Below are 25,806 nucleotides of genomic sequence, written 5' to 3'. Positions count from 1 at the left end.
ACAATTTATTAATTCAAGATGCAAGACCGAAGATACCTAGTGGGAAAGCAGAATATCTCTTTTAATGTCTAAATATATCTATCTAGCATAGCATGCTCATGTATAGTAGGATAATGCAGCCAATGCTGTAAGGCGGTCATAAGAGACCGGCGGTTGAGGTCAGCAGCGCCATGTGAAATGCGACCCCACCCCAAACTTTCAGTCCTATGCATGCATGTCGATGATATCAGAGCAAAACATTCTCCAAAGTCCGTCCTGGATTTCAACTGAAATTAATGCATTCGTATTTTTTCAGATCCATGCAAACAACCCCCAGGTGTCAGGAATATACAGGACCCTCGGAAAAATGGTGAATTGGGCTAAACAAAGAGATCAGAATTGAGGTGAGAAGAGCAGGCAATCTCTGATCAGAAGAATTGGGTACTTGGAATCGATGGATCAGCAGCAGCCCACAATACCAGCACTGCCTCAAGTGGGTTATGGCACAAATCCATATATAGCCCCTCCGATTGGTGGTCCTCCACACCCACAATTAGCATCATACCATCAACAGCTTCAGGCCTTCTGGGGTAATCAGATGAGGGAGGTTGAGCAGGCGCAGGACTTCAAGACCCACAGCCTGCCTCTGGCCAGAATTAAGAAGATCATGAAGGCAGACGAGGATGTGAAGATGATCTCTGCAGAGGCACCGGTGGTGTTTGCCAAGGCATGCGAGATGTTCATACTGGAACTGACCTTGAGGTCATGGATTCATACCGAGGAGAACAAGAGAAGAACTTTGCAGAAGAATGACATAGCTGCAGCCATTGGTAGGACCGATATATTTGATTTCCTTGTTGATATTGTGCCTAGAGATGAATTCAAGGATGAGGGGTTGGTGATCCCTAGGGCTGCAGGTGCCGTGCCCTTCATGGGTCCTGGGGATAACGTGCCATCTTATTACTATGTTGCACAGCAAGCTCCCAACATGGCGGCTTATGCCCCTCCTACTCAGCAAATGAGGTCCAAAGCACCCGCACCTCCTCCTCATGGCAGCAGTTGAGGGTTCTTTGAGGACATAACTAGGTGGGTATGTAGCTATGGCCATCATCGCTGAATCCCCTTTGTCAATAGCAAAGCATGAATGTTTTCTGTTTCAACTTTCCGTTTCTTTGCCTTCATCGTCGATGAGACACCAGAGGTCTGATTATGATAGGATTTTGATTTGTTTATATTGTTGGACACTCTCTGCAGCCGGTGCCAGAATAGTTGTAGTTTCTATTTCTGGGTCGGTGAATTCAAGATTGCTGTTTGCATATAAGCTTGTAGCATAGTTATCCTGGAATGCACAATGCCCATTTGCAATCTTCGGAGACACAATAGTAGTAGTAAAGTTGTGAGACCCCAAAAATGAAGGAGATAAAAAATATACACTCAATTTCAGGAACAAAAATATAATTTACAGGAATATGAAACTTTACTGTATCTATATAGTCCAAAATTTTAACAAAAGCTCTTTCTAAAGTACATGGATGATACTACATACTGCAAATGTCATGGATTCTGGATTGTTGACAGCTCTGTTCTGTGAAATCCAATGGAAAACAAGCAACATGAGTGTTTCTTTTTCCCCGTATCTCTTATACATTTACGGTCGAGACTATGCTTGCCAAGTTAATCTGACTCACATCTGACTTGAGAGTCTGAGTAAGTCTCAGAAAAGTTTTCTCGGCTGACTTTGTTGGGTTTCCTCAGGAGCAGAGTCAGACTCGGGAGTCGACTCAGGCTCTCAGACTCAGAAGAGTTTAGTAACATAGGATTCGAGAGCATTTCAAAAGGTCCAACTTAGGCTATGTAGTATTTATGGGCCGATCAAATAATTGCTTAATTCAATAGAGTGTTAGCATAATATTATCATCTGTCAGACTCTGTATGTGGTGTATGTATTTAAGTACTAGTCATCCAGATCTTGTTAAATAGTGCATGTGCATAGATTGTTAGCATAAGTTTATCGTCATACTTTTATGTGGTGCCTTTGATGGATTACTTGTCATCCAGATCTTTGTTAAATGCATGTGCATATCGGCTTGTATTATGGTGGCATACTTGATCATGCCAGATGCTAAATGTTGAATGTGTTGTCATTGATGTCAACTCCAGAGTCACTAATGTCATACACAGGGGGGAGTCGAACCAAGGTCAAGAAACTAAAGTTGAACAGGGCAATGTTCTTATCAGTCTGATGGGTGAATGGTAGTGCATAGTAACTTGCGCAAGACTGCAACGTCGAGCAAGGTAACAATCTCAGCCAATTCATGGTTTACAGTGGATCAAATGATCGTGCAGAGTAAGCTGAGGAATACCGAAAACCCACAGAGCAAACCAGAGTGTGTTTACACAGTAGGTGGCCGAGTAAATGTCATAGGTGCTATGTGCAAATCAATGGCCACAATTTATCACAGTCAAGAAAATCAATGACTTAGATCAACATCGGATGAAAACATGCGTGAAGGTTAATGTGTTGTCCAACATGTGATGGATCCAGCGATGGAGAATGATTTGATCTGAAAGCCCATATCAACATCGGATACAAACTGTGCAGAGTTTTATGTGCTGTCCAACACACGATGGATCTGATGGTGGAGACGGATTTGATCCAACAGCCCAAATCAACATCGGATGCAAATGAGTGCGACAGTTAAATACGGTTATGTATGTGATGGATCCAATGGATGATATCACCCAGATTCAATGGTCTAGATCCACATCAAACTCACACATGTGTGGACCCCAACATGACATGGCAACACACATGGCACTATATGTGGCTCAAGCAATGACATGGCAGACTTAGGGTGGTGACACATGGCACTTATTTTTGTCACTTTTGAGTGGACTAGTGAGCTTTTGGCATATGACACGTGGCACATGACAAGGCAGGGGTTAGGGCACGTGGCCAAAAGACAAGTGGTGAATGTTGATTGGTCCATGGGAAATCGACATGGAAGATTCTAATGTGTAGGATTTGTGCCGGGAAGTGGTTATAACATGGTTGCTGTATTGATCCCATTAAGCTTAAGTTGTTGGTTTCCAGTCCTCAGTCACGTGAATCAAGAGGCTTAACAATCGAGGGCTGAGATCAAAATTTGGTGTCTCGGATGCCAAAATTCAGTTAAAGGCCAAGGGCAAAACTCTGGTTTTTTGGGCACCAAAATTAGATGTAGGCTGAATATAAAGGATGTCCGAATAGGACAAATTATGGTGGGCTCTGCGTTTATAAAGGAACACAAGATGACATGTGAAGATGTGTTTCCATGCAGATCAACGAGTGAAATTGTCATGAACGAGCAGAACAATTGTGGTTTACTCATGATACCATGGGTGAAAAACCACGGTTCAACACCCTTAGTAATAAGCGTTGTAGACTATAAAGGCAAATTGACGAGTAGGAGCTCATGGGTGTAGGTAAATGGACAATAGGTCAAATAAAAAAAAGTAGAGGAACACACTATGAAGGTTGGAGAGATGAAACTCTGTTGTTAGAAGAACATATATGAGCACCTAGTGGATTGGGTTCTTGCAGTTAGAGAATATAGTGTCGCAGAGGGAACACAAATCTTAAGAAGAAATAAGAAATGCCGCAGATCTGAAAATTGAGGAAGAAAAGATTAAAAAAAGGGACCAGATATGAAATTAAATATTTATGAGAGTGATATTCTTGATTAAGGGGCCATAGATAAGAGTGTGAAAATGTATGAAAGAGGGATCTGATAGGCGAAGCAAGTTGGTGCTTGCAAAGATTAGGAGATTGTAGTCTCCTTTAGGTTGGTGCCCGTTACCCACCACCTGTGGGTAGTGTATATATGAGAAATTTTTTCTCCTAGATGGTCATCAGCGGGCAACCAACAACCTCTTGCAGCCACCAAATAGCTCGATGTGCCATTATCTCCGCCACCTGAGCCAATCATGTGGTACCTCGCTCACTTGTTATGATTGCATGTTTGAAGGTGGGCCTTCCGACCTTTAAGGTATGGCTTTTCATTGGTATAGTTGAGTAATTTTCCTTACTTGTCATGGGAACTTTTGGGCATGGATTGGTGGGCGGATTCGGTGGAAAGAGTGGGCTAGGTTTGTACTCTTGTCTCCACTGCTTGATTTCATGGTTAGCCTTGTATCCTAGTCTCGCCGAATCTCCTTTACTAGCCATTTTCTTTATGGTTGGCACTGCATGGGAAATCCCAATTTTGGTTGCGTGGTCCCGCTTCCCGACACCATATACATCACTCCTTTCCACTCATTTTAGCCCCATTCATCTATTTTCCCATCCAGGTCCACATGTGTCCACTGCGTCCACTTAGGGTTAGCCTCCTCCTTCCCTCGTCCACACCTTGGGTTGGGCCTGGAACGATGCCCAATCCCTCAAAGGTCAACGTGGGCAAAAGCCAAACATGAGCTCTACCCATTATTCATGGCCATCACCCTGGTTCCTATGGCCCTAGATGAGCACCGCTTCATCTTTAAGGAACCCATGATTGTCCCAATACCTGGTGGGTGATGAATTACCCTACCTTAAGGGGGTATCCATTGCTATATATTACACAACATGCTCTCATCCCTTGAAGCCCTGAGCAGTTATGAAAAAAATCAATCAAAGGGAAAAGGCATATGAAGAAGGGTGGAAAAACAAAGGTCGGGGTAACTCATGTACCACGATTTGCTCCATCCTACACTCATATACCCAGGTGTGGGCTTATCTTATTATCGCTACACTTGTACCATGACACGAGGTCTGGATGATTCCCCTAAATGCCACTCCGTTATTATTATATCAATTGCCACCTACCACTTGAGGGATGTACCATGCACATGTCACCCCTTTTTAAAAGTTGATACCACCTAATAGGGTCCTTGATTAACCCCCTATTTAGCTTGGAGACACTTGTACATGCCAAAACCCACTATGGAAGGGCATGCCACCATGAAGTGCCCCATTGATTCCATGACTTGTAAGCTCTTTTACTTGATTATTCTAATGATTTGTTGTATTGGAGGACAAGGGGACGCATTGGATCTTATGCAGGATTGCAGGTGAGTCTCCATATTGGACTAGGTCACCCTATATGGGGTCCTAGCTCTCCAGAGGACCACATTGGCACTTGTAGGGTGAGCATTGAGAGCCATGGGCCTCCACCATAGCAGAGAGTATTTCATGGATCCCCAATACCACTCGTTGATTGCTTGTGTTCCACCTTTTGGATGAGGATGATGCACCTGGTTCACCATGCCCAGCCAGCTTCCCAGCCAGCTTCACACATGCACCATACACTTGGCAAATGTTCCAAGGTCTAGAGGATGTCTCTCGCTACAGAGGGAGGGCTTATGTCATCATCCTAGCCCTTACAAATGGTCTACAGGCATTTTCGATCCACTTGGAAACCCATGAGGATGCCCTTGTTCCCCCACACCCACTTGGGAGCACCACAAGTTCTTGCTTGGAAAACAAAGGGCAAACCCCTTGTACACTATTTTTGGAGTCTAGTTTTACATCATGGCACCCCTAGGACTTCTTTAGGCCTCTTTAGAGGCCCAATGACTCACTATATTGATCATTCTACCCTCTTGAGAGGCTTATTCTTGTTTTATTGAGCTATTTTTGTGGGCTTGTCACCAAAAGTATTGTTATTATGCACATTATTTTATTTTAGGGGCATTATTAGTCCAAATTGGGCCATTTGAATCCCTTAGAGAATTGTATAAATAGAAGTGAGATGATTCATTTTCATCATCATCGCTTGGATTGGATTAGTATCTCTTATGAGATTTTCGCACTTTTTAATGAGATGAATTTTTGGAGCTTTTCTTGATGCACTATGATGTTTGGATTTTGCTATTTTCTTTGGAGCTTCTCTAATGCGAAGTTGATAAATGGATATATTCTCTCTCTCATGTAAGTTGAAATTTTGATGCTATTCTTGTTATCTTACTGGTTAACTGCATGTATGTTGTTATCTTTATTCTTGTATTGGTTAAATGTAATGCAAAATTCTTCTGGGACCTTGAATAAGTGATTAAATGCATGCGTTGACCTTTGTGGGGTTGGGCAAATGTTCCTAGAGGCAGCTCTTAGGTTAAAGACCTCAAAACTTTGTCTCGTTCGCAAATTTGAAGTATAAATCTCTATTGATCTAGTTGCTTCCCTTGGAGAGGCTAACAAAGATCAATTAGGGCTCCTCACCTCACGAAATTCCATGATCTATGTGTATCTTGACTCCATGAATCCCAAGCAATAAGGTACTGATCCTCGTATCCCTTTGGTGGTCAAAATAACATTTCTATTCTTCATTTCTTCCAATTCTAGGCCTAACCCAGAAGGTCGCCTAGCGCATCACACAAAATCATTTGTAGTCATCCAAAACGCTTGAAAATTGGTCCACTACTGTAATTTGCTCAAGAGGTCCTCCAAATTTCAAGCAATTCCAACGGTGGAATCCTGAGATATAGCAAGCCCTAGCCACAAGACCATTTCTTGCCCTAGGTTGATTTTGGGTTAGTGACCTCATTAGGATCATTGCATCCAAATCTCAAAAGAAAATTTGTCTTTTGATCCTCTTCTCTTCTCTAATTAGGTCAACCCCCTCTTCTTGACCTAATTTTGGGTCCACTTGGTCCTGTGTGGTCCTGTAACTTTACAACTCCAATTCCACAAAGATTACGTAAAGGCCAAATCTCCATAAGGATTTTCGGGTCTAGAAAACCTCTTGTCAAGATATATTTCTAAACCCTAGCCTTAAGAATCCTCTTAGCCCTTCCTAGAGAGCATATCAGCTTGCTTTTCAAGCAAGAATGCCATATTATTGAGTCTTTCTTGTGAATAGGCCTTTGGATCACTCCTTATCCTCCTATTTGATCCATTCATCTAGTGATGCCCCTCATACCGAGTCTCCTCCCTTCGGTGAAAGTCTGTAAAGGGAAGGGAGCCTTAGCTGATGTGACAGTGGGCTATCGCTCCATTGTTGCCCTTGACCTAGTAGTTTCTCTATAGGATCCCCTCCTAGTTTGAACGGTAACAGTGCTTGCAAAGATGAAGGACTTGGTGCTTCCAACAAGTGGGTGCTTGCAACGAAAAGGGGGTTGGAGCCTTTTGTAGGTTGGTGCCTACATAATTTGATGTAATTTGAAGTTGGTGCTTTCATTTACACCATAATCAAAAGAATATTTGTGGTTTTCTACTGTATGGGTTTTCACGTAAACATCTTGTATTCAAGCTTTATGTGATTCATGCACTATTGCTTTGTTGAATGTGTTTAATTGGGTAAATAAGTGTTTAAAATTTATAAAATAGTAATTCACCCCCCCTCTTAGTATTTTCCTTGTTTCCAACAATTGGTATTAGAGCAGTTCCTTCAGCAACAATCTAACCACTGGAAGGTAGATTCGAGACATGGCTAACCATTATGGAAATTTCACCATCAAAGCTCCTATATTCACTGGAATGAATTATGCATTTTAGAAGGTAAGAATGGGAACTTACATAATGTCTCTTGGTGTAGATGCTTGGGATGAAGTGCAAAATGGCTATAAAAAGGCAGATGTGTTGGTTGACAGAGATGATAAGCTCAATTTCTCTTACAATGCTAAAGCAATGAATGCAATCCTAGGTGGTTTGCCTCAATCCGAGTTGGTTAAAATCATGAGCTGCAACACAACCAAAGAAGTATGGGATAAGTTGAGTTGCTGTGAAGCTGAGTTGCGGGGGAGCGCCCCCCCTCCCTTCGAACCCGCTCCCAATCCGCGCTCCGGGCGGGAGCGACTCGGGAGCGGGTCGGGAGTGCGCTCCTGAAATCGCTCCATATAAAAAAATTTGTGCTCCCTGCCAAAATTGGGAGCGGTATCAGGAGTGTCGCTCCTGTCGCTCTCGGAGCAAAAATTACAGCTCGGTAGCGATCGCTCCCGAGTGTTAAAATTTCGCTCCGGGAGTGATTTGAGCGACGCCGGGAGCATTCCGCGCGGAAGAAAAAGCGCAGATGCGAAAAAAAATTAATTTAAAAAAAATTATGTTTTAAAATCACAATTGGGCCAAAAACATTTCATTATCACTTGAATGAGTTGAGTTTAGCTGGAGAGCAAGAGCAAAGGAGCGAGGAGAAGCGAGGAGCAAGCCTGCAAAGAGGTTAGTAACTTAGTAATTTAGTATTTTAAACCTTAGTTAGGTAGTAATTTAGTTTAGTTAGTTTAATTTAGTTTAGTTTAGTTTATTAACTTTATTTAGTACAAAAATCATGAATCTAAATTAAATTAATTAATCTAAATAAATTAAATAAATTTCCTCATTCATATTCCCATTCCCATTCCCATTAAATTTTGCAGATTCAGAAGCCTACAAATATCAAACATCATGTACCTGGCTATATTTCTTGGCATTTTCCTCTTCTTGGTCCCTTTTATGGTTATTATGGTGCTGGAGAGTAGGAAACGGAGGGGCCAAAATGAAGAGGGGGATGAAGAAGCTGGAGAAAGTGGATTTGATGAAAACCCCGGTGAGGAGGAGCTAGAGGAGGGTGAACATGACTCTCAAAAATCTAAACAAGACCAAACCCCATTGTGGAAATATGTTAACAAGCCTGAAGTAGGGAGGGGGTGGAACCACTAAATTTCATTGCCCCCATTGCAACAATGATTATACAGGTTCATACACCCGTGCCAGAAAACACCTCTGCGGGAAAAGGGCATGGGATGGAGATAAACAAATAGGAATCAAAATTTGTCCAACGGTGTTAGCAGCGGATAGAGCCAAATACATAAGGGAAGAGGAGGAAGCCCAATACAAATCTAAAAAATCAAGGGGTTTCTTTGAACCAAGCTCACAATCACAAGCACAAAGAACTCCTTCAGCATCTTCCCGAGGCAGTGGATATGGAGGCACAGGGTCATCGCTTTAAGGCGTAGAACCATATCAGATTTTCTTGATGAGGGGTGTAGGAATGATGTGGATTCAAAGGTTTACAGGTTTCTCTATGCATGTGGGATACCATTCAATGTTCTTTGCTCACCTTTTTGGCACGAAATGGTTTCTGCCATAAATGATGCCCCTAAAGGATACAAGAGCCCTGGGTATGACAAGGCAAGAACCGTTGGACTTGATCATGAAAAAGAAAAAATATCACATTCTTTGAATAGAATGACAAGTTCTTGGACTGACCATGGGGTGTCCATTGTATCTGATGGATGGACAAATGTAAAAGGCAAGCCATTGATAAGTGTTCTTGCTGGTGTCTATTAGTGGTGCCATCTTTCTAATTGCACATGATTACTCAGACAAGTTCAGGACCGCCATCAACATTGCAGAAGCATTACTTGAAACAATTGACCGTATTGGGCCATACAATGTCATTCAAGTCATCACTGATAATGCTCCTAATTGTAAGGCAGCGGGAGCAATTATTGAGGATAAATACCCCAACATATTTTGGTCTGGATGTTTGGTTCACACATTGAACCTTCTGATGCATGATGTTGTCAAGAACAAAAATGTACAATACAAATGGATTGGTGATTTGTACAAGAAAGGCAAACAAATGATAAAATTTATTACAAATCATAGCAATACCCATGGCCTTTTCCGTAGTCACTGGAGATTGGAGTTGTTGAAGATTGCGAAGGCCAGATTTGATAGCTATTTCCTCACCTTCAGGTGCCTTTTGAAGGTAGGAGAGTCATTGGCTAGCATGGTATCAAGTCCACATTGGCAGGTATTAAAGGAAAGGGCTACAAATGCAGCCGACAGGCGAGGTTTTGAATTGGTGGAGGAGGCCGCTCTTGATGGTCAGTTTTGGACAAGTGTGAGGCAAGTATTGGATTTCACCAAGCCCATTTATCACATGATTCAGTTTGCAGATACAGACAAACCAGTGATTGGTGAGGTGTATGAGTAGATGGATACCATGTTGGGGCAAATAAAAGATATTGTTCATAACAGAGATCCCAACTTGTACAAACTGATTCACGATTGTGTGTGTGAACGGTGGAATAGACTTAATCTTCCACTACGTTGCTTGGCGTATATCCTTACGCCAAAATACTACTCTACATCTTGGTTGGGCCAACCTGCACTAGGGGGTGGGATTAGGACCAAACCCCATTTAGATGCAGAGGTAACTAGTGGATATTTGCAAGCATTAGAAAAGTTGATACCTGACAGGGAGGAATGTGCAGCTGTGCGCCTTGAAATAGGCAAATACTTCAGTGGCACTGGTTTGTTTGGTACCTTCCATGCAATGGAAGACAGAGACAGATTTGATGCTCTCACATGGTGGGAAACATATGGCGGCCATGGACGTTTGCCAAAATTGGCAAAAAAAGTTCTATCACAGGTTGTAAATACTTCTTCTGCAGAGAGGTGTTGGAGCACCTATAGCTTCATACATAATGTGAAAAGAAACAGACTCAATGAAAACCGAGTAGAAAGCTTGGTTTATGTGCACTACAACTTGAGGTTGTTGAGTCATTACTGTGATCAGGCTTATGAGGATCCCACATATAAAATTTGGGACAATCACCCAGAGGATGACAATTTGGAGGATGGTATAGTGCATCTTGAAGAACTGGAAGAGGAACTTATAAGGGATGAAGATGAAGCAGCTGCAGCAGCCATGCCACCTCCACCTCCACCATCCAGTAGCAGTGCTCGAGGTCCGAGTCTTGTTCCTTTGCTGTCGCCACCTCCATCTACACCCTCACGTGGAGGGCATGTGCCTTCTAGTTCTGGTCGTCGGTCTGTGCGGGAGACTCCTAGAAGACCACCACGACCTGCTTATACTCTTGGAGACTCTCGTGGCAAGGGCCACATGTAGATTTACAGTTTACTTGTCTTTTCTAGTTTCTATTAGTTTTCATAACTGTTGAGTCTTGAGTCCTTGACTCTTGACTCTTGACTCTTTCATATCATAATGATATTTTTTGTAAACAATATATGACTGTGACAATGAAAATTTGAAGTTTGAAGTTGGCAATTATAACTCATTGGTAATGATTGTGAATTATGAATATGATGCTTCGTGAAAGACTAAAGTTGTTTCATTTCATTTCATTATTCATGTTTCATTTTATAACATTTCATTTCATGTTAACAGTTAGAAGTTAGGACTTAGAAATATCTAAGATATTATTCTTTGTAATGGTTAAACTTAGCTTACAAGTACAACTTTGGTGATCAATGATGATAAATGTTAATATATAAAATTTTCAATTTTGAAAGCTTGAAGTTGAAACTTTAAGATTGAATTTGATGAATCATGATTCACGAGACTCAACATGTTGCAGTTGTAATATGTATTTTACTAACTTGTGGACATGGTTGATGAAGATTATAACTTCTAGATGATTGATGTGATATGGTTCAATGATCAATTTATGTTTATTTTTTATTTTTATTTTATTTTTAATTTTTTTATATCTAATTTATCATTCTACATGTTTTTGTTGACATATATGTATCAAAAATTAAAAATATATATATTTTTAAAAAATCGCTCTGGGATTCGCTCCCAAACGGGAGTTTCTGAAAATGTCGCTCTCGCTCCCATTTTCGCTCCCGCTCCTCGCTTTCGCTCCCATTCCCAAGTAACATTGCTATGAAGGCAATAGCAAGGTAAAGAAGGCCAAACTTCAAGTTTATAGAATGTAATTTGAGTCATTGAAGATGAATGAGGACAAGGACATTGTAAAATTTTTCCTTCGTGTGGATGAAACAGTCAACACCATAAGAAGTCTTAATGAACTTGTGGATGACTCCTTTGTAGTTCAAAAGGTGTTGAGATCTCTTCCTACCAGATTCAATGCCAAAGTATCAGCGATTGAGGAGATGCAAAATTTCAACACATTAACATTGGATCAATTGCATGGAACATTGACTTCTTATGAAATGAGAACCTCGAAAGGTAGATATACATCAAAGGAGACAATCTTCAAAGCTAGTAAGAAGACCAAAGAAGATCAAGAAGACTCAAGCTATGGATCTGATGAAGAAGAGGCCAAGTTTGTTAGAAGATTGAAGAGAGGATATGACAAATACAAAGGTAAGTTGCCTTTCAAATGTTTCAATTGTGGAAAAGTAGGTCATTATGCATCTAAGTGTCCACATAAGAAAGAAAAGACTGAATATGACCATAAAGAGAAGGATAAATATAGGAAAGTAAAGAAGGAGAAGAACTTCAAGAAGAAGAGCTTCTATACCCAAGAATAGAGAAACTCCTTAGAGGATGAGGATGAACAACCCTCTGATGAGGAAAGAACGAATGACTTCATGCTCATGGTTATAGATACTGATGATGAAAGGAAAAATGATTATGACTTATATGAAGAAGAAGCTGTAGTAGACCTAGAAGGAGAACTAGTTAGTGCCTTGGAAGAAATACAGAGGCTCAGGAAAAAGAATAAGAAGCAAAAATAATTATTGATTAAGTATGGAAGAGAAGAACACAAATCTCAGGATTCATCACTTCTTCTTCTAAAAGTAGAATTGGAGGAAGCAAAGAAGATTGAAGATACTTTGTTACAACAACTGAAAGAGAAGGGCAAGGAGTGTGAAAAGCTAGAGGAAGAGATAGCCTCCCTTAGAAAGGAATTAGAGAATACCAAAGCTCAGATGAACCAAAATCTAAAGTTTATTAAATGATCTAACAAATTGGAAGAGATTTTGAGTGTTCAAAGATCCCCTCTCATCAAAACTAGCTTAGGCTAGGAAGGATAGACAAGCTCAAAGAAACTTAAAGACAAAGAATCAATTAGCTTCATTGAAGCACTAAAAGGATGTAACAATAATGGAATCCAAGGAAATGATCACAAACAACAACAACAAAAAGAAGAACATGATAGCAAGGTAATAAAAGATATTAATAAAACTCAGTGGTAGCAAAGGAGTGACCATAGATCCTAGAATGGAGTAACTTCTTTCTTCCCATAAACACTTGAAGTAAAGTTACCCCACTCCTCCGGATTTTTTTATCAGACATGACTTCTCCCAGACTTTGTAGTTGATCCTGGATTTCAGATATCTTCATAAAGTATGAGGCTATTCCATCTTCCCTTGACATCTTCAGCTTGTAGAGTTCTTGCCTTAATGAGATGACTTCTCTAGTAGTGCTTATGGAATACAACTCTACCAGTTTGTCATAGATTTCTTTTAAAGTTTCGAGTTTAGATACATATGGGATGAGGGAATCCTTGATGGATTCTATGGGAATCCTTTGAGCCCTAACTTCCCCTTTCATATACTTGGCAAGAGCTTGAGCATCTTCCTTTCTTGGTTTAGTGATAGATCCTTTGACATGTTCCATAACCTCATTTTCAATGAGATTCAAATCTATCCTTTTCTTCCATGCAAGATAGTTTGAAGCCCCAACCAATTTGTTGTTTTCTTTGCAAAAAGACATCTTGACAGATTTAGACGTGGACATAAATATACTTACTTGATAGGATGCTCCTTCTTCTTGCTACTTCCTTGATGTTGATGATGATATAGAGGATAGAAAACTTCTCCTTGATAGGATGCTCCTTCTTCTTGCTACTTCCTTGATGTTGATGATGATATAGAGGATAGAAAACTTCTCCTTGATAAAGGTAGTTTATCACACAAAGAGTGAGATCTCTTTGGATCCTTTGATGGTGATGTCTTTGTTGATGAAGATCAATGATGAATTCTTGGTGATTTCTTCAATGGTAAGGACCTTGCTTTAACGAGAGAGAGATTGCCTTAGAATCTTGATGACAACGCCTTTTGATCTAGCTTCCTTTGGATGAGACACTTCAACTTCAAACTTGATTTGTAGATCTCTTCAACTTGGCCTTCTTTTCTTGATGATGATCCCAAGACTTCTTTGTAGATTCCTTATTTGATCTAGGGTTATAATGCTTCCTTTTATAGATCTTGACTTCAAGATGATTTTCACTTTGATGCCTTTCTCTTGAGTGTCCCTTGATAAGATGCCCTTCCTTGATTTAGTCATCTTAGCTCTGATACCATGTTGAGAAATCTAGGGCATCAAGGTTAAGTGATTTCTATTCTATTAGTAACTACTTGTGAATGCTTTTTACTTCTTGATTAGGATCTTTTTTTAATTATGTTATTATAATGTTATTCTTCATCAAACAACTACCAATGCATAAACCATAAAGAGACAACAAACATAGAATATAGGCTATCAGCTAGGGCCAAAACCTCTCACTCTTGAGAGGAAAACCCGAACTAATTCTTCTTCTTATAGAGACTTCAATCGACAAATACCAAGACCAAGACCCTTGACCTATTTGCCTTTCCAAGACCAAGACATAAGTTCCCTTCCATTGCTTTTCCTTCGTGCCCAAGTCAATGCTAGTCAAACTTCTACTCCTTCCTTCTTTGAGCTACCCTTCAACCTCGACTTCCTTTTGCTTCAGACCTGCACTTTATTTCGGCCCTAATTGCAGCATGTGAGAAGTATGATAACCAACTTCTACACCTTGTCACCACTTCGCTTGGAGGGGAGACTCCCTCACATACTTTGGCTTGATGACTTCAGCTTCTCAAGTGACCTTGCCAACCTTGAATCCTCCAGTAATACCCTTGGTTACTTCTGCAACAGACGCTGCCTCTTTACTTTCACACATGTGACAAGGTAGAGCCCAAAACAGATCTGAAATTGGTTCAATCTTCTTCTTCTTTCACTCGCTAATTATAAGCTGCCTTCCTTGACCCTTTCGCTGATCTCCGCATCACTTACAAACTTCAGAACTTACCAAAAATCCCTTGCTCCGAAATGAGGTCGAGTGGCCTATTTATAGTTGTTTCTCATGTTAATAAGCCGACTTGACAGCAAGCTGGGTTGATGTGTCATTTGAAGAGATATTATTATTCCTTTTGAAGCCGACTTGAAGGGAGATGCTTGTGCTTGTCTTGGACGACTATTTATACTTTTCTGATGACTTATACAAAATGTAACATGGCCAAGAAGGGTCCTTCATACATGACATGGACTCAAATTGACTTTTATGACTAGATGACAAATCCTAAAGGCTCACAATTGGAGCCATCACTAAAAATAAAATTCCTTCCTCATGAAACCCATGAGACAAGCATTACAATAATAATTTTATTTTTCTTTTCATCAATTACCTAAAATCACAATTACACATGTCATTATGAAGACCGAACCTAGTTACATTTTTCAACAATCAACACCTAAAGTAAGTCATCTCTTAGCCACATAAGGGATTTTTAGATATTTGAAAGCCACAATGGACTTTGGTCTATGATATCCCAAAGGTGAGAACTTTTCCTTAATTGCACACACAGATGCTGATTGGATTGGTAGTGTAGATGATAGGGAAAGCACAAGTGGTGGTGCCTTCTTCCTAGGAGACTGTTTGGTGGCTTGGTTAAGCAGCAAGCAAACATAAGTCTCACTATCCACAATTGAAACCGAGTACATAGCAGTGGTTGCATGTTGCATTCAGATTTTGTGGATGACGCAGACTTTGCAAGACATGAAGGTAATGCATGATGGACCAATTCCCATTGTATCTGATAATACAAGTGCCATAAGTATGTCTAAGAACCTTGTTCTTCATTAAAAAACCAAATGTATACCCAAAAAGTATCATTTTCTTAGAGAACAGGTGATGGATCAAATTGTAAGGTTGGAATATATATCAATGTTGCACATATGGCGATAATATTGGAATTATCGCGATATTATTGCCAAAGCCACAATCCTTGATATTGTCGCTTGAAATTATCGCAAGTCGAAAGGAAATTATCGCCCTTCTACTAGAAAAAGGCGATATAACATTTTAGTTTGGATTTTGTAGGGTCATTTTCATTTTTTCTTATGCTAAGATTGAGCACTGAGGGTTGTGCGAGTCTTGTGACCATTTTTCCTCAAGAAAACAGGGGAAATTCCGTAGTTTTTTTTGCCATCAAATGAGCTTTTTTAGAGTGAATGTTTACTCCAATATAGCATATCCATATTTCTAGGTATGTAAAAAAAACCCTTCCTTTTATTTGTTTTCCAAGATTAGTTTTTACTATAAATTTAGAGTTTGCCTCTTCTTACCTTTTTTTGAATTTCCACATTTGTTGTGTCATAGGTCCAAAACTTAAAAATTTAATCAGAGCTCTACAAAATGGCAAAACCATTGGACCAAATGTGGGAGTATGGTGAGCCATGTGAGTGTGATGATAAAACAAAGTTGAGTTGCAAGCTATGTGGAATGGAAATGTTTGGCATAATTACTTGCTTGAAATACCACCTTGCCACAATCCCAGGGCATGAACTGGATATTTTTCCTATAGCTAACCTACACATTGTCCTTATTGCAAAGAACAAAATTTTTGATACTACTAGAAAGAGAGATTAGAGGGAGGAACTAAGGAATTGCATGGGAAACACAAGCTTCTCAAGGGTGAGGGAAACCTAATCCTTGGCCACTACTTCTTAATGCGTTATTATTATCGGATTATTGTTATAGTATCTAGATGCCTCATCATGATTATTTCATGAGATACATTTATTTTTGTTTTAATGTGATTTTGTATTAACTATTATCTTATTAGAAGTTATGACTGAGGACAAATATCATATTTCAATATCTGCTATCAATGATTGATGTACCACTTGACATCTTATACATTTATATTGTAATTTTATATTCATATTTGTGTGACATTGTGTTTGTTTGATGTTGATGTTGCTTTAAAATAATAAAAATCTGAAAAATAATGATTATTTTTGAATTCTTTTAAAGTTTCCCGATAATTTCCGATATTTCCCCCGATATTGCTGATAATTAAATTTTGGACCCCTGATGATAAATTGCCAGTAACGAGAAATGTAACTTTGATATATATGAACAAAGGAACATATAGTTGTAATATTCACCAAGTCTCTTGCAAAAGAACCCTTCGAATATTTAAGGCTGAAGTTGGGAGTGCTTCCTCTCTCATCCCTTCCATAGATCTTTTTCACAGGTAAGAAGGTGTTTCTGTTTTTTGTAAGGGATAGCTACATGTCAAGAGGTCAACGAGCAGACCATGATATAAGCTCAGGGGGAGATGCATGATCGAAACTTGTAGCACATACTTGGGGGGTATTTATTGGTACCAATGTTGCACGAAGCGGGGACGTTTTTGGAAGCGGGGACGCGGAAGCGTCATTTTCCAAAAATCTAGGAAGCGAAGCATGTGCTATATGTATATATATATTTTTTTATATTTTTTGCATTTATACTAAAAACGAACATCCCAAACAGGCGGAAGCGTGCTTCCGAAATTTGGAAGCGCGCTTTTGGGGACGCTTCCTGGACGCATCCGCACGGGATGCGCTTTGGGCCTTGGAATCGGGGGGGGGGGACGCTTTTTGCAACTTTGATTGGTACAATGCTTTGTTTTTTAATAAAGGGCGAGAATAAGAAACAACTACTCTTTGCCATTGATGTCAAAGGGGGAGAATGAGAAGACATTGGAACAAGCTAGTTTTTATCGGGGAGAGTGAGCAGACATTGGAACAAGCTAGTTTTTAGCGGGGAGAGTAAGCAGACACTAGTTTCTACAACCTGGCAAGGGGAGTCAAGCTCAAAATCATTAATGACTAGCAATGTCCAAATCATCAATGACCAACAATGTCCAGTATTGTTTCCATCAATGCCAAAGGGTGAGATTGTTGAATGTGTTGTCATTGATGACAACCCTAGAGTCACTAATGTCATGCACAAGGGGAGTCAAACCAAGGTCGAGAAACTAAAGTTGAGTAGGGTAGTGTTCTTATCAATTCGATGGGTAGATAGTAGCGCAGAGTAACTCCCGTAGGATTGCAGCGTCGAGTAGGAATTAGATAGAGGGCTTTGCATTGGATCAAATGATTGTGCAGAGTAAGCCGAGGAGTATCGAGAATCCATAGATCAAGACAGATTGTGTTTACACAGTAGGTGTCCGAGTAAATAGCACAGGTGCTAAATGCAAAATCAATGACCACGATTTATCACAATTAGAAAAATCAACGACTCAGGTTAACATCGAATGAAAACATGCACATACGTTATTGTGTGGTCTAGCACACGATGGATTCGACGGTGGAGAAAGATTTGATTTGATAGCCTAGATCAACATTGGATACAAACATGCGTGGAGTTTAACGTGCCATCCTACACATGCTAGATCTGACGACGGAGAAGGACTTCATTTAATGGCCCAGATCAAAATTGGATGCAAACAACTGTGGAGGTTAAAGTCAATTATGTACACGATGGATCCAACGACTAAGATCACCTAGATTCAACGATCCAAATCCACATCAAGCTTATACATACGCGTGGACCCCAACATGACATGGCAACACATATGGCACCAGGTGGCAGTGACATGTCTCAAGTGATCATGTGGCGGCGTTAGGGTGGTGCCACATGGCACTTATATTTGGCATACTTTTGGGTGGCCAAGTGAGTGTTTATCACATGACACATGACACATGACAAGGCAAGGCACGTGGCAAAAAGACAAGTGGGGAGTGTTAATTGGTCCAAGAGAAATCAATGTGGCAAATTCTATTGTCTCGGGATTCATGCTAGGAAGTGGTTATAACATCGTTGTTGGACTGATCGCATTCAGCTTAAGCCGTCGATTTCCAGTCCTCAATCATATGAATCAAGGGGCTTAAACAACTAAGGGTTGAGATCAAAATTTGGAGTCTTGGACATTAAAATTTAGTTAAAGGTCGAGGGCGGAAATTTGGTGTTTTGGGCACCAAAATCAAATATATGCTTAATATAAAGGATGCCCGAATAGGACAAATTATGGTGGTCTTTGCATTTATAAAGGAAAACAAGATGACATGTCAAGATGTGTTCCCATGCAAATTAGCAAGTGAAACTATCGTGAATGAGCAAAACAACTTAGGTCAATTCATGATACCACGGGTGAAAAACCATGGTTCAATACCTCTAGTAATAAACGTTGTAGGCTATAAAGGAAAATTAACAGACATGAGCTCATGGGTGCAGGTACATGGACAACAGGTTGAACAAAAAAAGTAGAACGCATTGTGAAGGTTGAAGAGAATAGATCTGAGCACCTAGTAGACTTGGTTCTTTCAATTAGAGAATGCAGTGGTACAGAGGGAACATATATCTTAAGAACTAAGAAATGCTACAGATTTGAAAATTAAGGAAGGATAGATTAAAGAAAGGGAGCAGATATGAAAATAAAGATTGTATGAGAGTGATATTCTTGATTAAGGTGCCATAGATCTGAGTGTGAAAATGTATGAAATAAGGATGTGATAGGCTGAGCAAGTTGGTGTTTGCAAATATTATGAGATTGCAGTGTACTTTAGGTTGGTGCTTGTAAAGATCAGGTAGGTGGTGCTTCCAACAAGTGGGTGCTTGCAACAAAAAGGGGGTTGAAGCCTCCAGTAGGTTGGTGCCTGTTACCCACCAAAAGTGGGTGACCCCATAGGAGAAAATTTTCTCTTAGACATCTCTTCAACTGACAGCCAACAACCCTTGACAACCACCAATGTAGTCGATGTATTGTGCCATTTGATCTCCACTCCCTGAATCAGTCATATGTCCCCTCGCCCATCTGTCAAGAGCATATGTTTGAAGGTGGGCAATCCAATCCTAAAGGTATGTTTTTCATTGTGCAATCGGGTGCTTATGCTTGTTTTTCCTTGGGCATATTAGGCATGGATTATTGGGTGACTTGGAAGAAGGAAGGGTTTTAACTGTATTTTTGTTCCCTCACCTTAAATGGGGGCTTAATCCTCAATCCTAGTCTCGTGGGATCTCCCCTATTGGCCTATGGCTTCAAGAAGGACACTACTTGGGAAACCCCGATTTTGGTAGTGTGGTCCTGTTTTCCTATTTCACATTTATCGCTCCCTTCCACACATTACAAGTCCTATTTCATCATCTTCCCTCTCTGGGTCCACAAGGCATTGGTACACCCCCTCCCCTAGTTCACATGTTTGTGTTGGGCCTGGAAATGTTGCCCCGAAGGTTGATGCAGCTAAAAGAAAGTTAAAAGCATATCATGGCCACAAGCAAGAAGGAAAAGAAAAGAATATTATAAAATGCAAAGATGGTTGGGACATTATAATAACACATGGGCAAAATCCAAACATGAGCTCTACCCCCTCATCATGGCCACACTCTGGTTCCTAGGGCCTCATGAGTGCCCCCGCATATTAAAGGAACACATGCACGTCCTAACCCCTGGTGGGCAATGAACTGCCCCACCTTAAGGGGGTAATAGTTGCTGCATATCTCTCACAACATGCTCTTATTTCCTGGAGCCCTGAGTAGTAATACAAAGAAAAATCTTAAAAAGGCAAAAAACAAATGAAGAAGGGGGGAAAAACAAAGGTCGGGGTAACTCATGTATCCATGATTTATCCCTCCTACGTCAATACACCCAAATATATGGACATCCCTCATCATTACCATCCTTGAGCACATGGCATTTGGCTTTAACATCCCCGTATCCCCATCCATCTCATCATTATTCACATTACCCCTATCAATTGAAGGATGTACCTGGGACCTGTCTTTCCCCTTAGGGTTGGTAACTCCTAATACGGTTGTTTATTAGCCACTCCTACCTAGGGAGGTAACACTATACAAGCTTGAAGCCCCAAATTTGGAAGGGAAGCCCACTATGAAGTCTCAATGAGCCCTTGATTAACAAGCTTGATTCACTTAGCTGCTCCAATGAATTATTGTACTTGATGGTTAGGAAGCACATTGGATCTTGTATGTAATTGGCAGGTGGTTTCATCATGGGCTGGGAAACTTAATTGGGGCCCAATCCCACCAGAAGATCATATTGACACCCACAACCATGGGACTCCATCATGTGTTAGAAGAAGGATGGGACATGGAGGCTCTATATTGATTATAGAGCCCTGAACAAAATCACTATCAAGAACAGGTGCTCGATCCCCTGGATTGACAATTCAACTTAAGGGTGCCAAGTTATTTAGTAAGATTGATCTAAAGTCGGGTTGCCAGTAGGTTCCAATTGAACAAACGAATGCATGGAAGACAACGTTCAAAACTAAAGGAGACCTTTTTGGGTGGTTGGTCATGCCCTTCGATTTGACTAATGCTCCAACAATATTCATGAGGATGATATCTTGCGGTCATTCACAAACTCCTTTGTGGTTGTATATTTGGATGACATTCTCATCTTTAGTACCTGAGTAGAACATTTGTAGTGACATGAACAACACAACATTCCACACAACTTTTAGGTTGGTAATATGGTATGGTTGAATTTACAAAAAGAGTGCCTCACAGGTTGCCATAAAATACAATCCTGTTTGCATTGACCAGGCTACAGTGGATCGATCATGGACACCAAGACAAAGAATACTCGCCAGCAACACATACAACTCTATCGCATTGTCAGTTTAGGGTAGCTTCTTCACGAAGGCAAGTGACTTACCAAGAGCCAAATTCAGTACAAGTTTCCCTTTTTGATGAGGGAACTTGACGCAATGGAGACCGTTGCTTCCTAAGGGGCTAGGGCTGATCTAGGTGGATATCAGTGGACACCTACCTATTCCACTGACTCGATGGTTCTCTATCTTGGCAGTTTTCTAGAGCTTTTTGGGTCCCAAACTTCTAGGGCTGTTTTGAAGCCCTAAGTGATGTTTTTTGGCAATTTGCGGGACCAAGGATTGCCATGGCATGTTGTGGGCCCAGTTGAAAGTGATAGTCTTTGGATAGTTCTTTCCAATGAGCTATTGTGCCCCAAATGGATATTCTATTCAAAAGTTGCGGCCCCAAGAAGTTGATGCACCAACTAACCACCTCGGGGCTTACAAACCTTTTGGTGCTTCATTTTCTAGGGTTAGGGTTTTGGACCTTTAGAGTTTTTTCTTTATGTTAAAAGGCCATTCTTTCAGCCTTTTGTAATAGCTTTTATGAATGCATGTAGCTGCAATCTCTATTTTTAGAGATAGCTACCACCATTCTAGCCAATTTGTAATCTACAATATTAATAGAAGTTGTGTTCTCCCTATATTACTGTGCTCTTGAGCCTTTATTATATTTCTCTGTTTGTGTGATTCATCTCCTTTCCTTCCTTTCATTTCGTTTCTTTTACAACCTGAATCAATTTGTGTCAATCTGTGTGATTTGAGTTCTTAAATGTTTACTGTAAAGACCACACAATGAATATTCCAATTTTTCCAGGAAGGGTGTGCTCTTTAGCTAATTGGTGTGTATAATGCATTATGCAAGGTCTCACAAATGGAATCATGGTTGAGATTGGTCTGTCTATGATATTGTTTGTCTTGGGCTGCATTCTTGGTTTACTGGTAATTTTATTAGTAAAAGTAACTTCCCCTTTGCTATTTTGTGGAGGATTTGAATTTTACCTAGAATATTTAGTTTTGAATCATACTCTTATTTTCTTGTAAGATTCGTCTTGATGTTGGACTTGCCTGCATGCAAATGCTTTATAGATATTCTGCCTCTTAAGATATTGGTGTTCTTTTGTTATAATCTCTGCATCACAAGAGTCCAATAAATGGAATTATGAATATGTTACTCTGTTTCTAACATCCAGTAATAGACCAAAATGGGCCATTAAATAAAAGATTCTATCCATTCAATGCATAACATGAGTGGGCTAGTTTCTTTTACTTTGGCCTTATTCCGCACCTCCTTATGGTATAACTGTTAACAAGTAGCCAGCACCTCCACCATCCCCACCACCACCCCAATAGCTCTCTTTAATTGCTATTATTAGTAAAGTTGGATCTCTGAGCTATCCAGATCTATCATAACCTCCCTACAAAGCTCACTTTTACTGTGGAAGAATCCGTATGTTTTTGTTATGAGGATGGGGTTAATCCTTAACTTTTTGTAGCTAGGATTCTACTTACATGCTGAAGAACCAAATTCATTGCATTCATTCACACTGATTTATTAGAGGGTCTGACTGCCAGCTGAAAGTGATATGAGCTACAATGTCTAGGTACGAGAAGGGCGGTGGAAGGAAATGGCCTTGTTGTCCCATTCCTGTCTTTGATAGGGTTTGCCCCTTCTTCTTCAAGTTAGTATTATTATGAAATCTCATTTTTAGCAGTACCGAAAGCTTATTGTTATGGTTCATACTTCATTCTTCTATCTGTGATCTCTATATTGTCACATTGCAGGAAAAACTGGGACTGAAGTTAATGGTCTGGACCAATATTTTGGCATTATTATTTTCCTTATTCATCTCTGTATCATGAAGCAGATCTGTCACAGGAGATCTTGCTGGCCAATATATTGCTTATTTTCATCTTTCTATTCATTTTTCTGCACTCTTCTCATTACCAGACTATGGATACCAGGGAACTGGGGCAACTTAAAAAACCTCAGCAATAATAAGGGGCCTAGTTTCCCTGTTACTGTGTGGGTATGCCCATGGATTTATCTTTTTAGTCTTTGTTGTGTTTTTGTGAGATATATCCATGATGATTGAACTGGTGATCACTAATGGTTAAAATGCAAATCATGGAGTCTTTCCTGGGGTAGTCTGTCTGTCAGATCTCCCTGATAGATACTTCTTCTTTCTTTCAGTAGTAGATTAGAACATGGAAGAAAAATGTGCTTTTTCTGCCTTGACAGTGATTAGTCTTGTTTTTTTTTTTAAATCTATGACCTGTCCTTTTATTATGAGTAGGAATTTTGGCAAATCTAATCTTAGGTCTGATATGTTTGTCTTGGGTTTGATAAAGCCTTTTAGTCTGAATGCAGGTACTAACAAAGCATCTTCAGTGGGGAACTACCAGAGATTGAAGCTTTCTAGAGTGGATTTCAGGCGATAAAGTTCTGTGTTTGTTTGTGCCAATATCACTGGACTGATTAATATGAAATCAACAAGGCTATGAGAAAATGTATGTGACTTTGTGGTGCTTTTCTGTTATTTCTGCATTGTAATAAATTAATAATGCAGATTGTGAGCTTGAATAAACAGTTTTTTCTATGTATCGTTGTATTTAATACCATAGAGGAATACTTTTGTGCCAAATATCAGGCTTAGAGAAAATAAATAGAATTCCCCATCTCACATCTATGTAACTTTGCAGTTTGTGAAGCCTTAACCTTTGAGATTTAGGCCTGACAAAACTTTTTTTGAACTCAAAGGAATAATCAATTTAGGAATGTCAAGGTGGTTTATGGAAAATTTCTGTTTTTTCCCCTTAAACTTAGTCATGGCTACTTTCAATGTTAATGTGTAATTTATTATCAGGTAATGGCTGATCATAATGTTGTTACTTCACCTTTTTATGCTTGTTTTTCAACTTTGTTGTGAATGAGATGATGGCAAGCCCATTGGTGTATTGTTTGTTGGTACTTAAATATTTGTTTTTAGAGCCCTTCAGAGATTTAATATACAATGATTGATTGCACGTGTTGGGGAGTTGATTGATTTTTTGTAGAACTCAGTCAGACTGACAACCATTCTGTTGACAAGAGGTGTCACAAATTTATAATCTTTTCAGCACTCCCAAATTTTCACACTGTTTCTCTGATCTGTATCGTCGCAATGTTGAAACTATCACAAGAAGTCTTGTTTATTTTATCACTGTGAATGGGTCTGTATGCTCTTTTTTCTTATTTATTTCCTCATTCACTCACATTGTTGGATATTGAGTCTGTATATCACGTGGCCTTTTTCCGATTTTGTGTGTGATAGGTTTCCTTGTCTTTTATTAATTCTGCAATGAGATCATAAAACAACAATACATGAAGGGATAACGGAAACAAAACATTTTTCCCAAGATAATTTAGGGTAATGTTAGGCCTCACCCTCGGACAAGAACAGAAATGCATCAGGCTTTTTGTAGTTTTTTCCCATTTTTATTAAGTTTGGCATGTAATACAAGCTACAACCCAAACATTATCAATCCTTAGTAGTTTTACCTTCATTCACTACAAGAATTTCAGTGGCTAACCCTTTCAATTAAACATTTGAAAACTCAAATTTTCTAAGAAATTGCCAGCAATCCTCATGGATTGTACCTTAAAACAACAGTGACAATAATTGCAGCTTTACGTCATGAACTAAGTAATAGGACACCCCCAAACATGCGCCGTGTCATGTATCCGATGTGTCTGACACCAATATGTTTCCGGAAACAAAACATTCTGTTCTGAAAGGAAAATTCAAACAATTTGACATGTTAATATGTTAAAATTGCTGTTCGTCTCACATGGAGGAAGAGAACAAATTTCCCAAATGTCCCCGTCGTGCATCTAAAGAGACATTTTCAGTAAAAAGTCATCAAAATCTTTAAATTCAACAAATATTCCAGAAATAAAGAATTACCGGGTTGTATAAATAAGATAATCAAATCTTAATAATTTATTGTTGACAAATGAAGTTCAAAGCTTAAAGCAAAAGTTTGGGCCATTGAAGATTTTGCTGAAGACAGTTATAATTCTCTGCTCATTTATAGCTTCCAAGACAAGCAGAATTGAAACACATTTAGAACAGTACTGCAATGATCCTGAATTGTCTATCTAATTGAACAAAATGATGACTGCAAGTGAAATTATTTAGACTCCATAGGTAAAGAGAAAAAAAAGTTGGGCTTTAGTTTTGGCAATTAAAGATAGAAAATTAAGGGATGTAACACTTTATTATTGAGTTCACTAGTCCTAAAGATCCTTTAAAATAGCATGAGATCACCATAGTTGTTTCCATACATGAGCTCAAATTTTTATGTTGAAGTTGGGGTTTGTTTCGCTTTGAGAGAGAGTGATAATTAAAATTCAGTATACATAGGAACGTGTTGCCCA

General features: G+C 39.6%; 1 protein-coding gene across 6 annotated transcripts; it reads left to right on the top strand.

Annotated features, from left to right (window-relative positions):
* Nucleotides 1-220: 220 nt before the first annotated feature.
* On the top strand, nucleotides 221-24,070 carry LOC149163928 (nuclear transcription factor Y subunit C-2-like). Of its 6 annotated transcripts, none has more exons than XM_089431897.1 (2): nucleotides 221-1,065; nucleotides 23,747-24,070. In XM_089431897.1, exon 1 carries the CDS (start codon nucleotides 434-436, stop codon nucleotides 1,040-1,042), a length of 609 nt encoding a protein of 202 aa, XP_089288023.1. In that variant the 5' UTR covers nucleotides 221-433; the 3' UTR covers nucleotides 1,043-1,065; nucleotides 23,747-24,070. The 6 variants fall into 6 exon arrangements, with proteins under 6 accessions (XP_089288023.1, XP_089288025.1, XP_089288024.1 ...); XM_089431899.1 differs by having other exon boundaries at nucleotides 23,739-24,070; XM_089431898.1 differs by having other exon boundaries at nucleotides 221-1,069.
* The last annotated feature ends 1,736 nt before the right edge of the window (nucleotides 24,071-25,806 follow it).

This window comes from Pinus tabuliformis, chromosome 5_1, assembly GCF_031772625.1.
Source record: "Pinus tabuliformis cultivar Carrire ecotype Pingquan chromosome 5_1, CPIR1, whole genome shotgun sequence".
NCBI lineage: Eukaryota > Viridiplantae > Streptophyta > Pinopsida > Pinales > Pinaceae > Pinus > Pinus tabuliformis.
This window is presented reverse-complemented; position numbering and strand designations above follow the sequence as displayed.

Coding starts and splice junctions, on each gene's coding strand:
- LOC149163928 (XM_089431897.1), top strand. CDS start 434: ATGGATCAGCAGCAGCCCACAATACCAGCACTGCCTCAAGTGGGTTAT.